Raw genomic sequence first — 14845 nt, forward strand, 5'->3', positions numbered from 1 at the left:
TAATTTTACAATTTATTTTTAATTTTCAAAACATGATTTTCATAAAGTGTAATGTTCCAGAATTATAGTAAAAAATTACCAATTTCTATGAATAATAAATACGTTTTTCCAAAATTCAAAATTCAAAAAATTTACAATTAGAAGCATCTTTTTCATACTTGTTTAATATTTTTGTTAATAACAAACCGATTACAATAAAACTTTTTAGACACCATCGTTACCATACAATACTCTATTCTTAAAAACGGTTATACGTAATATTTATTTTTAAAAAAGTTACTAAGAAAAACGAACTTATCCGCCGCGCGAACTTACCCACCTATCCCCTATTGGGATCTGACATGGGGGCGGGGCCTAAAGCAATATGGCGTAAATTGGGTAACACTTTTAGTGAATTTACATGGGAATAACATGGGATGCAATAGAACAAAATCGTTTAAAAAATATTGCTGAATTTAATAAATGTATAAGTGAATTTTTTTAATACAAAATTACTATTTAAATTCCTATTTACAAACATGAATAAAAATATAAAAGAAATCTTATTTTTATACAAATGATTTTCTCAAATCCAGCGATACATGTGCAAGAAAAGTATTGTATTTTCCTTTATATTTCATGTAATTATATGAAAATTTATAAATGTATGTATTTCATTTTTCAACAAGAAGTGAAAAAAAAATTTATTTATCCGTTTTTACAGTGATAAATTAACTTTCAAAATGTTCACATGCACGGGTAATATGAAAGATTATATAACCTCCAAATTTTAAAATCTTAAACTTACCTGGCAAAATGTAATCACTTCTTTTGAAATGCAGAGAACATACTCTCATAGAAGGCTTTATACTGTTTATATTTAAAGCATTTTTCCAGGCCTTTAATTGATCGACTTTTTTAAAATTATCGAACGTATTTTTCACATCCACTACTCGTTGTTTTGGTTTCGGAAATTTATGGAAAATTACGCTTAAATTTTTCGCTACAGTACTGCCACAGCCTCTCACAGAACACTTAATTCTGCAGGAAGATTTCTCACGCGGTAAAAAATGTAGCTTCATTCATAATGATAAAATAATTAACAATGACAGCGGAACTACAATTGCAAGTGACACAAACAGTTATCCAAAACTAGTTACATTTTTCAACACCAGATGGCATGTGTACGAATGTCAGATCCCAGTTTATATGTAATTGAAAATTTCTTAAAAGTTACCATTGCCATATTATTTATTTATTATTCATCATATTTTATCCCTATGCATTTATAATATTATTGGTATCCTTCAACATATACACCGAAAAAAAACTTGGTACCCGTTTACCAAAATTTTACCAATCGCAGGAGTTTGTTAGAGTGATTACAAAATGGCTTTGAACTGATTTCAGTTTACGCTGTTAGGATAACAATTCAAGTGTAAACGTTTTCTACACTAAATCGAAGAATTAAATTAAACATAGAAATAAAAACAAACGTTTTGCCAGAAAAAGAATTGAAATGAAACTGGACAAAAAAGATATTCGTTTGGACTAAAGTATGTTCAATTTCATAAAAATTTTAATCCACTCCTTCTTATTGAGGATCTCTACTTCTTACCCGGTAGTTTAATAAAAGACGCAATTACGATTGCCGCATAAAGTAAAATAGTCTAAAAATGACATTTCATGTTATCTTATGCTTACAAGATATGGGAAACAGAAAATTAGTTTAAAAACAAAAGAATGACGTGTTGGGCAAATACGACAAAGCGCCAAGTGGATTTTTTTCTTTTTTATGTTTTCTTCATCCTATTAACACCTAGAAACAAAATTTGCTTCGAAATTTTAGTTACCTAAACATTTTATTTATATTCACTCCGGAGCACCGTGAGATATGAACCGCGTGGAAATGAAACTATGGGTAAAATCATAAAAACCATGGGCGAAATCGATTGCCAAGGAAAAACGATTAGACCCATGGTTTAAACCTTGGCAAAAATCTCAAAAACCATTGCTTATGTCCGTTTCCCATGGTACAATTTCACATAGGAAATTTTTTTTTAATTTTACGAATTTTTAACCATTGCTAAAATCTTGGAAACCATGGGAAAATTAATTTTTTAATTTTACTAATTTTGAACCATTGCTAAAATCTTGGAAACTATGGGAAAATTTTTTTTATTTTACGGATTTTGGACTATGGCTAACAACTTGGAAACCATGGAAATTTTTTTTTTATTTTACAGATTATGGACTATGGTTAAAAACTTGCAAACCATGGGAAAATATTTTTTTAATTTTACGGATTTTGGACCATGGATAAAAACTTGCGAACCATGGAAAACAATTTTTTAATTTTACGGATTTTGGAACATTGCATAAATCTTGCGATCCATGGGGAATTTTTTTTTCTTTTTTACGGATTTTGGACCATGGCTAAAAACTTGCGAACCATGAGAAACAATTTTTTAATTTTACGGATTTTGGACCATTGCATAAATCTTGCGAACCATGGGAAAACATTTTTTAATTTTACGGATTTTGGACCATTCCATAAATCTTGCGAACCATGGGAAAATTTTTTTTTCTTTTTTACGGATTTTGGACCATGGCTAAAAACTTGCGAACCATGAGAAACAATTTTTTAATTTTACGGATTTTGAACCATTGCATAAATCTTGCGAACCATTGGAAAAAATTTTTTAATTTTACGGATTTTGGACCATTGCATAAATCTTGCGAACCATGGGAAAAAATTTTTTAATTTTACGGATTTTGGACCATTCCATAAATCTTGCGAACCATGGGAAAAAATTTTTTAATTTTACGGATTTTTAACCATTGCTAAAATCTTGGAAACCTTGGAAAATTTTTTTTCTTTTTTACGGATTTTGGACCATTGCATAAATCTTGCGAACCATGAGAAACAATTTTTTAATTTTACGGATTTTGGACCATTGCAAAAATCTTGGAAACCTTGGAAAATTTTTTTTCTTTTTTACGGATTTTGGACCATGGCTAAAAACTTGCGAACCATGAGAAACAATTTTTTAATTTTACGGATTTTGGACCATTGCAAAAATCTTGGAAACCTTGGAAAATTTTTTTTCTTTTTTACGGATTTTGGACCATGGCTAAAAACTTGCGAACCATGAGAAACAATTTTTTAATTTTACGGATTTTGGACCATTGTAAAAATCATGCGAAATATGAAAAATTAATTTTCAAAAATTCCCAATTGTTCGAAAGATTTTAGCAATGCTCCAAAATCCGTAAATTAAGAAAAATAATTTTCCCATGGTTCGCAAGATTTTATCAATGGTCCAAAATCCGTAAAAAAGAAAAAATAAGATTTTATCAATGGTCCAAAAACTGTAAATTTAAAAAATTAATTTTCTCATGGTTGGCAAGTTTTTAGCAATGGTCCAAAATCAGTAAAATTAAAAAAAATTTTCCAAGGTTTCCAAGATTTTAGCAATGGTTAAAAATCCGTAAAATTAAAAAAAAAATTTCCCATGGAAAATTGTACCACGGGAAACGGAAATGAGCAATGATTTTTAAGATTTTTGCCAAGGTTTAAACCATGGGTCTAATCGTATTTACCTTGGCAATCGATTTCGCCCATGGTTTTTATGATTTTACCTATGGTTCCATTTTCACGCGCGGGCACACAGCGCAGAAAGTTGTTGAAAATTTATTAAAGGTTTAAGAACAAACTTCAGACTATTTATTTTCAATGTTTAGTGAAGGTTGAATAACATTTTAAATAAATGTTTGGCGAAAATATTTGTGAAAACTAAAAGAATGATCCCAGATATTTTCTATGAAAACCGATTAATATTTAAATATACATTAAGCATCATATTCGAGGGGCCAAAAACATTATTTAATATCCGTAGGCTTTACTTTAGAACTGTACATCATGTTATGTTATTTTTTCCCTGTATTATGTCAGTGAACTATTCCCTTAATTATATTATAGCACACTTCACTATTTCTTATTAGTCTATTGTGAATATATTTTTTTCTAAAAAAGTAAATTACTAAATAACACGGTAGGCTTGAAGCAACTTCAGGTTGCATGAAAATGACGAAAAAAGTAGAAACGTCACTATTTTTAGGGTTGATCATACATTTAAAAAATGCTCTTTGATCCTTTGAAAAAATCGACATTCTTCATTTTTAAATCGCGTAATAAGCATTTTTTCAGTATTAGCAAGGTGTATTTGTTTATATTAGTTTAACTATTTACACCATATACTGTAAAATAGAACATTGAAATTCCGATAATTAATAATTAAATTCCGTATATTTAAACAAGAAATTGCTCGCCCAGAATTGCAATTATCACTAGTCTAGTGTTGATTTATTTTAAAAATTTAAACACAACCCACACAGCACCATAAATTTCCTGAACTTGTATTAAAGATTTATTGTTTAAGTAAAGAGAATTTCGTTGCAAAGCTCAATAAAGATTGAGTACATGTGTAAATGTCCGCATTTAAGTAAAGGTTTAAGTGCGAAACTTGCCTGAAACTGTAAATTACAACTTCATTATAGGTTTAGCGTGAAACTTGCCTAAAGCTGTAAATTACAACTTCGGTATAGGTTCAGCGTAAAACTTGCCTCAACCTTTAAATTAAATCTTCCGTAAAGGTTTAGCGCAAAATATTCATAAAAAATGAAAATATTTCTGTTCAGTTTGTTACATTTATTTTTTCATTAACACATATCCCATTTATAATTAGTTATTTTTGCATTTATTTTAATTGACTTCATCGTTTACTTAATATCCTTCCTTTTTTTACGAATATTTCAAATATTTAAGGGGTTAGTACCACATCTCACTGAATTTTCTTTAATATTTTTTTTTTATTACAAAATTTATTTTTTGCAACACTAACCTCTAAAGTTAAATTTTACACACCGAAAAGTGTGTGTAAAGAAGCTCTTTTTCAAACAGTGTGTAAAGTGATTCACTTTACGCACTGAAATTTACTTTACGCACCGAAATTTTTCTCACATACTATAAGAATTGCTTTAGGCTATACAAAACCCACACAGCACCGAAAGTTTCCTAAACCTGTATTAAAGCTGTGCGTGCCAAGTTGGAAAAATTTACCGTAAAGCTTAGCACAGGTTGTGTAAATATGTAAATGTCCGCAATTGAGTAAATGTTTAGCGTAAAACTGTACTGAATCTTTAAATTACGTATTTAGTACAGGTTTAGCGTAAAACTGTACTGAATCTTTAAATTACATATTTGGTACAGGTTTAGCGTAAAACTGTACTGAATCTTTAAATTACATATTTGGTACAGGTTTAGCGTAAAACTGTACTGAATATTTAAATTACATATTTGGTACAGGTTTAGCGTAAAAGTTGCCTGAACATTTAAAATAAATCTTTTGTAAAGTTTTATCATAAAATTTGCTTAAAAATTAAAATTAAATCTTTATTACAGTTTTAGTGTAGAAATTGTCTATAAATTTAAATTAAAGCTTTATTAAATATTTAGTGCGAAATTAAACTACAAAAAGTGTTAATTACATTTTCATTAAAGTTTTTTGTAGAAATAATGTTTTTTTCAATAAAAAAATTATACTGAGCGGAAAATATTAACTGCAAATGATGCTATCAATTCATATAAATAAAAAAATAACTAGTATAGTGGGAAATGGTATAATAAAAAAAAGGTTTAAATACAATGAACACAAATATATTTATTAATAAATTAATTAATGGTAGTGATATGGTGAATCCTTAAAATCTCCTGAACATCTGAAAAAAATGCACTCATAAAAAGAAGTTTTTATAAATTAGAATTTTTTGTTTCAAAATTGTATACTTTTTATGTTCTTTTTTAAATAAAAATTTCATTAATTTCAATAAATTAAAATTATTTAATTTAAATTAAATTATTTTTACCTTTTTTCTGCAATCCACTTAGGATTGGCAGCTTTTTGCTAAGTAATTTTACCATTATGCATCAGACACTAAAACTGTAATAAAGATTTAATTTTAATTTTTAAGCAAATTTTATGATAAAACTTTACAAAAGATTTATTTTAAATGTTCAGGCAACTTTTACGCTAAACCTGTACCAAATATGTAATTTAAATATTCAGTACAGTTTTACGCTAAACCTGTACCAAATATGTAATTTAAAGATTCAGTACAGTTTTACGCTAAACCTGTACCAAATATGTAATTTAAAGATTCAGTACAGTTTTACGCTAAACCTGTACTAAATACGTAATTTAAAGATTCAGTACAGTTTTACGCTAAACATTTACTCAATTGCGGACATTTACATATTTACACAACCTGTGCTAAGCTTTGCGGTAAATTTTTCCAACTTGGCACGCACAGCTTTAATACAGGTTTAGGAAACTTTCGGTGCTGTGTGGGAAGAGAACTTTTCTTTTAAATTTATACACTACTGCTTAATGATATTTTTCCTGATCTTCGATTGATTTATTTAATTCAATACAATCGAAATTATTCTAATAGAGAGTTATCATTGGCTAAACTTTTTTTACTGACGGTTTTACGCTACGCATCAATCAACTACAATCAACTATTTTCGATGAAAAAAAAACAAAATGGCGGCCGTTTTTCATTTTTGACCTTGTTTTTTCAACTTAAATTGTTTAAAAAAATGGTTAAATATTAATGAAAAATTATGATTCTAGTTCCGACCATAGCGGTATATGTGTAGAATAAGTCATAAAAATTTGAGCTTCAAGAAACTACTCTCTTACGTGTCAGGATTCATTATTCACATGTATATATGCTTTTATATACATATACAGTGCCGCTCAGCAGATTTTGCCCACCTTTGAGAATTTTACGCTTGGCGAAAAGTTTTATATTTCGGTTGCTAATAAAGATATAATAATGAGTGAGGACTTTTTTGAAAGCTTATATCTTCTACTTTTATGATATCTAAAACAGACATTAAAAAAATTTTTTTTTATTGTTTAATTGCTCAAAATAAAAATCCAAAATTTCCGGTTTTTTTTGTAATTTTAAAATCGCTGTAGTTTTTAAACCAGTCATCACATTTTAATCGTTGATAAGCCATTTGAAAGCTAATTTTATCACCTTTAAAATGATTCCTTGTAAACTTTAATACGATAATTTGTAACAAAGATATGGACAATTGTTTAAAAAAACTGCACTTTTTTTCAACTAGTCATAACTCAAGAACGATTGATTTTTGAAAAAAATTGTTGGGAAGAAAAATGTGCCTTTTTATGTATAGAATTAGAAAAAAAATATTTAGACATAAAAAAAAAAATTTTTTTTTTTTACATATTTTGATTTTTTTGAAAATCAGCACTTTTTGTAATTAGTAATAAGTCGAGAACGGTTAGCTTTAGAAAAAGATTTTCAAGATAAAAAATGCCTATTTTTATGTATAGAAGTAGAAAAAAAATATTTCGAATTAAAAAAAAAAAATTTTTTTTTACATATTTTAAGTTTTTTTGAAAAACAAAATTTTTTAAATTACTAATAAGTCGAGAACGGTTAGCTTTTGAAAAAAATTCTTAATATAAAAAATGTGTATTTTTATGTTTAGAATTGAGAAGAAAATATTACGAATAAAAAATTTGTAATCTTGAAAATTTTTTTCTAAAGCTAACCGTTTTCGACTTATTACTAATTACAAAAAGTGCTGATTTTCAAAAAAATCAAAATATGTAAAAAAAAAAAAAATTTTTTTTTTATGTCTAAATATTTTTTTCTAATTCTATACATAAAAAGGCACATTTTTCTTCCCAACAATTTTTTTCAAAAATCAATCGTTCTTGAGTTATGACTAGTTGAAAAAAAGTGCAGTTTTTTTTAAACAATTGTCCATATCTTTGTTACAAATTATCGTATTAAAGTTTACAAGGAATCATTTTAAAGGTGATAAAATTAGCTTTCAAATGGCTTATCAACGATTAAAATGTGATGACTGGTTTAAAAACTACAGCGATTTTAAAATTACAAAAAAAACCGGAAATTTTGGATTTTTATTTTGAGCAATTAAACAATAAAAAAAAATTTTTTTAATGTCTGTTTTAGATATCATAAAAGTAGAAGATATAAGCTTTCAAAAAAGTCCTCACTCATTATTATATCTTTATTAGCAACCGAAATATAAAACTTTTCGCCAAGCGTAAAATTCTCAAAGGTGGGCAAAATCTGCTGAGCGGCACTGTATGTGTATTTGATATATGTATATATTTATATTGCTTCCTCGTGGAGGAATCTATGTAGTCCTTTTGTTTATAAAATTTTTAAAAATGGTGAAAACAAATTTTCCTCTATATAGAAACATGTTATATGAGATCGTGATCAATTGTCCGGATGTATGTATGTGTGTGTGTGGATAGTTTTTGTGAACACGATATCTTTAACAGGTTTTAATGAATTTGGGTAAAATTTGGTAAGCTTATTTAATACATTAATTTCTCAAAACTGACGAGAGGATTTTTAAAAATACCTCAAAAAAAATTTTATCGTCTTTTTTTCAAAAATTTTTTTTTAATTGAAAAAATTTTTAAATCGAAAAATTTAAGGTAATATATAATATAATCGTCTTCTTTATGCCAAGATGAATCGATTGATATATATAAAGTATAGATTTGATTGAAATTTAAAAAATTAATGAAAGTTAAAAAATCAAAAATTCTCATTTCAGCTAAAAAATGATGTGTTTATTTAAATTCATGTTTATATATGAAATAATTTTATTCCCTGCATTGAAACGAATTGGTTAGTATATATATAAAGTATAGATTTGATTTAAAATTTGAGAATTAATAAAAATTAAAAAATCAAAAATTCATATTTTAGCTAAAAAATTTTGTGTTTTTTTAAAATTCAAGTTGATGAATAAAATAATTGTATTTCTTGCATTAAAACGAATCGATTCGTATATATAAAGTTTATGTTACACTCAAAATTAATTAAAATTTTCTTTATTTTTCAAAAAATTTAATTAATTTAAAACATTTTTAACTCGAAATTTTTTAAATCAATCAATTGAATTGCACAAATTCATTGCTTCCTTCACGAGGAAGCGAATTTTTTGCTTCACACAATGAGGAAGCATAATGTTTATGAAATAAACATAAAGGACCCCCTCCTTGTTTATATAGGTATATATATATAAAAGCATACATTGTACTCGCGAAGAGTATACTCTTCGAGAAGCGTATACGCCCGCGTAGAAATGGAAGTATGGGCAAAAGATGGCAAAGTATGGCCAACTATGGGTTAAACATGGCCAAAAGCTGACAAAGTATGGCAACAGTATGGCAAAAGTATTGCTAATGACCGAATCCCATAGTTAAAGTATGGCTTCAAAAAAAACCATTTTTTTCAATTCTCCAACTATGGGCGAACTATGGGCAAAGTATGGCGAAGTAAGGGAGGCAAAAAAAATCATTTTTTTCAAATTCTTCAAATATGGGCGAACTATGGGCCAAGTATGGCGAAGTATGAGAGGCGAAAAAAACTCTTTCTTTAAAAATTTTTGAACTATGGGCGAACTATGGGCCAAGTATGGCGAAGTATGGGAGGCGAAAAAAACACTTTTTTTAAATTTTTGAACTATGGGCGAACTATGGACCAAGTATGGCGAGGTATGGGAGGCAAAAAAAATTATTTTTTTCAAATTCTTCAAATATGGGCGAACTATGGGCCAAGTATGGCGAAGTATGGGAGGCGAAAAAAACTCTTTCTTTAAAAATTTTTGAACTATGGGCGAACTATGGGCCAAGTATGGCGAAGTAGGGGAGGCGAAAAAAACACTTTTTTTAAATTTTTGAACTATGGGCGAACTATGGACGTCTCCCATACTTCGTCATACTTTACCCATAGTTCGTCCATATTTGAAGAATTTGAAAAAATTGATATTTTTTTGCCTCCCATACTTCGCCATACTTGGCCCATAGTTCGCCCATATTTGAAGAATTTGAAAAAAATTATTTTTTTTGCCTCCCATACTTCGCCATACTTGGCCCATAGTTCGCCCATAGTTCCAAAATTTAAAAAAAGTGTTTTTTTCGCCTCCCATACTTCGCCATACTTGGCCCATAGTTCGCCCATAGTTCAAAAATTTTAAAAAAAGTGTTTTTTTCGACTCCCATACTTCGCCATACTTGGCCCATAGTTCGCCCATATTTGAAGAATTTGAAAAAAATGATTTTTTTTGCCCCCCTTACTTCGCCATACTTGGCCCATAGTTCGCCCATATTTGAAGAATTTGAAAAAAATGATTTTTTTTGCCTCCCATACTTCGCCACACTTGGCCCATAGTTCGCCCATATTTGAAGAATTTGAAAAAAATGATTTTTTGCCTCCCATACTTCGCCATACTTGGCCCATAGTTCGCCCATATTTGAAGAATTTGAAAAAAATGATTTTTTTTGCCTCCCATACTTCGCCATACTTGGCCCATAGTTCGCCCATATTTGAAGAATTTGAAAAAAGTGTTTTTTTCGCCTCCCATACTTCGCCATACTTGGCCCATAGTTCGCCCATAGTTCAAAAATTTTAAAAAAGGGTTTTTTTCGCCTCCCATACTTCGCCATACTTGGCCCATAGTTCGCCCATATTTGAAGAATTTGAAGAAAATGATTTTTTTTGCCTCCCATACTTCGCCATATTTGGCCCATAGTTCGCCCATATTTGAAGAATTTGAAAAAAATGATTTTTTTTGCCTCCCATACTTCGCCATACTTGGCCCATAGTTCGCCCATATTTGAAGAATTTGAAAAAAATGATTTTTTTTGCCTCCCTTACTTCGCCATACTTTGCCCATAGTTCGCCCATAGTTGGAGAATTGAAAAAAATGGTTTTTTTTTGAAGCCATACTTTAACTATGGGATTCGGTCATTAGCAATACTTTTGCCATACTGTTGCCATACTTTGTCAGCTTTTGGCCATGTTTAACCCATAGTTGGCCATACTTTGCCATCTTTTGCCCATACTTCCATTTCCACGCGGGCGCTTCATGAGCGCGTGATTTTTGCATTGTACCTCGTTTTGCGATATGTTACCGAAGTTTCCAACCAAAATAATAGTTTCCATAGCATTTCTACATATGACGCATTTTACGGTCCTGAGTTAAAAAATTAATTTCTCGAAAAAAAGTGAAACTTGGGGTAATTGTTGTCCTACCTGATAGTAAAATATCCCCAAAAAAATTTTTGACTTTTTTGAAATTTGATTTCGTTTTTTAAAATTTTTAAATTTTGACCTTGATTTTCTATAATTAAACATAAATTTGCTATTTTCACTAAAATCGGTGCGTTTTTTTGCTTCCTCGTGGAGGAAGCTTTGTAGTCCTTTCGTTTATAAAACTTTTCAAAGTGGCGGAAACAAATTTTTTTCTTTATAGAAACATGTTATATGAGATCCTGATCAATTGTCAGGATGTATGTTTGTGTGTGTGTATGTGTGTGTATGTGGATCCCGTTTTTGTTTAGGAGATAACTTTAACAGGTTTTAATGGATTTAGATAAAATTTGGTAGGCTCATTTATCATATTAATATCTCAAATCTGACCAAAGGATTTTAAAAAATACCCAAAATCGTATTCCTTACGTCAAGACGAATCGATCGATATATATATATATATAAAGTATACATTTGAGGTAAATTTAAAGAATTAATGAAAGTTAAAAAATCAAAAATTCACATTTTAGCAATAAAATTTTGCTTTCTCCACGAGGAAGCAAATTTTTTTGCTGATCGTAAAGAGGAAGCAAAATGTTCATGTAATGAACATCTGAATTTACAACTTGTTAAATAAATAATTCTACATTTACTATCTCGAAAACAAAAAAAATCGGCATTCTGAAAATTTATATACAGATCGGAAAAAACCTCAGCTTTCGTTTGCAATTATTTATTTAAAAAAAAACGCACCGATTTTTGTTAAAATAGCAAATTTATGTTTAATTATAGAAAATCAAGGTCAAAATTCAAAAATTTTAAAAATCAAAATTTACCATTTGAAAGAGCATGAAAAAACCTTCAAAAAACATACCTGCCAAAATTTTTTTTATTGCTTTTATAGACAGTAAAAATTCAAATAGTAGGTGGTGTTAATGAAAACTGATAAAATTGACCCCCTCTATCTTCCCCAAAATTTCAAAAAAGTCAAAAATTTTTTTGGGGATATTTTACTATCAGGTAGGACAACAATTTCCCTAAGTTTCACTTTTTTTCGAGAAATAAATTTTTTAACTCAGGACATTACACGTAAAATGCCTAATATATGAATATGCAGTTATTAGAAAATCAATTTTTTTTTAAAAAAGATGTGGTGCTTACTAACCCTTCAATAAACATTTAATTTACATATTTAGTCAACTTTCGGGCTAAACCTTTACCGAAGATGTGATTTACAGGTTCTGGCAAGTTTCACGCTTAAACCTTTTCTGAAGTTCGGCTATTTACATGTACTCAATCTTTTTCTTGAAAATTGATGTTAAAAATTTCTTTTTTGTTTGTTTTTTTTTTTTTATATATTTTGGAACTGTTATAGAACATTTCGACGCCTCCCGTTGATATAATCCTTATTCGAACGCTAATGTAATATAGTTCTTATTTGAAATTGCGGGGAATATGATTCTTATTTGAAACTCCAGAGAATATAATGCTTATTTAAAGTTCAGTGTAATAAAAGTCTCATTCAATTTTCCGTGTAATAAAAGTCTTATTCAAATCTCCGTGTAATATAATTCCTATTCAGAATTAATTAATCGTTTTGACAAAATTTATTTTCAAAATCTAATTTTACAAAATACAACACATTTAACTATGCAAAATGAATTTTGCAGAATTGTGTTTGTCAAATTAATGATGTAAAATCCATTATACACAAACTTCGCAAAAGATTAGATTTTTGAAAAGAAGACACTGTGGGCTTGAACTAACTTTAACCCAGAAGTACTGGCCTATCTCAGCTGGAAATTAATTTTCAGGGATTGTAGTCTAAATTTCAAACTTCAGTTTAATCCCAAAAAAGGTTATATGACCTTTAATTTCATAACTGGAGGTACGCACTCAAATTATTCCAAAATTAATTTTTGCAACTAAAAAATGGATTACAAATGACTTGGAGGTCATGCTGTAAGAAAGGTGATTTTTGGGGATTATAGTTAAAACATTAAGCTTCAATTTAATCCCAAGTGAAAGGTTTTACGACCTTTTGTTTCGGTGCTAGAGATTCTTAAAGTTTGCCAAAAACGCGATTCTTGACATTTTAAACCGGTTTTTCTCAAAAACTATAGCTGATAGAAACTTTTCGTTTATGGATTCGTGTTCATCATGAAAAAATCTATAAGAAACATCTTTGACATTTGTCGCACCATAAAAATTTTCTAATTCTGTTGGTCTGTGTTATATTATGCTGAACCTCAAAGAAGCATTATATTGTCCGGAGTATCGAATAAAAATCAAATTCCCCGCGATGTCGAATAAGCATTATATTACACAAAAACCTGAATAAGAATTATATTACATTAGCGTTCGAATAAGCATTATATCAACGAGGGGCGTCGATTTGTTACAGAACAATTTAGGAACAAATTTGTTGATTTTCTCTAAAACGAAACGTTCTTGAAAGGTGACATAACATTGCTTTAGCATAATTCTTTAATAAAAAGAGCACAAAATTTCTCTATAATATTTGTGATTTGTATGTTCTAGAACACTTATAGAACATTTGTTTTAGAACAGTCCTAGAATAGGAAAATAGAACTGTTATGTAATAAATTAGGAATTTTGTTGTAGAACACTATAACCTTTTGGTGATATAACTGCTACATGTCCTTGATGGAACCAAAGTTCTAGAACATTGTTCTAAAAATTTCATAGAATAATTATTGAACGTGTTTTTAAGAGTATTTTAAGGATTTTTTAATTTCATATAGAAAAACAATTTACTGAAGTATCAAGCCGATCCAAGAACTTTTATTTTCTGACTGAGGCTATTGAGGAATAATCTCCCCGAATATTTGATGTAATTAGTATTGTTGCTAAAAAACGTGCCAAAAAAATTGCCGTGAATTGACTGAATCATTTTAGTAGGTGTTTTTTAAAGTTGGACTAACAATAAATAAAAAATTAAATTTTTTATTTTTGCAGAATTTTAATCTTACTAAATAGAAGAATTTTAGAGAAGCTAAAGGATACATGGTGGAATCATAATGACGAAAAAAGAGATTGTACCAGAGAAGGAGATAAAAATGAAGGAATCAGTATTCAAAATATCGGAGGTGTCTTCATCGTTATCTTCGTAGGTATTACATTGTCCTGTATCACTATGCTGCTCGAATACTATTTTTATAAATGTTGCACTAAAGCAGGAAAAAAAATTAAGAAACCTGTTGACATAACAGATCCACAAACCGAATCTTATAAAATCATGAAGACAATTGCTTTTACTGTACGTCCAGCTCCCACAAAGGATTTAGATCTTAGACCCCGATACAGGTCGAAATTGTAATTAGCTTGAAACCGTTAGCCAATTAAAAAATTAATTTTTCTGTTATTACTGACAGTTGGTGCATATATTAAAGTTTTCAAATTTTAATGAATGAAAAAAAATATTTTAAATTATTCGAGATATAAATACATGTTATATAGACACGGTTTCGTCAGATGGCGTTATTTTTAATCTGTAGTCTGATTAGTGCCTGCGTTAAATAGCTCTTCTCATTTTTATGTTAAAAAATTCGGATGTTCTTACAGAAATGTAATTCAAATAACATTTTAAAATAAATTATTTTGGTACCTTCTTTAAAACTTTAAGTAATTAATTAAGAAAAAGGTAGAAGATTTAATGTTGCTGGTC

General features: G+C 28.9%; 1 protein-coding gene across 1 annotated transcript in view; it reads left to right on the forward strand.

Annotated features, from left to right (window-relative positions):
* LOC127286083 (ionotropic receptor 25a-like) overlaps positions 1-14497 on the forward strand; it is a 35050-nt gene extending 20553 nt beyond the window's left edge. The window contains exon 7 of the mRNA XM_051312378.1: positions 14137-14497. Coding sequence (XP_051168335.1) covers positions 14137-14497 — 361 coding nt within the window. The remainder of the gene's footprint in view (positions 1-14136) is intronic.
* Positions 14498-14845: the final 348 nt, after the last annotated feature.

The sequence above is a fragment of the Leptopilina boulardi genome, unplaced genomic scaffold (genome assembly GCF_019393585.1).
Source record: "Leptopilina boulardi isolate dan_hultmark-lab unplaced genomic scaffold, ZJU_Lbou_2.1 LbouV2_347, whole genome shotgun sequence".
Taxonomy (NCBI): domain Eukaryota; kingdom Metazoa; phylum Arthropoda; class Insecta; order Hymenoptera; family Figitidae; genus Leptopilina; species Leptopilina boulardi.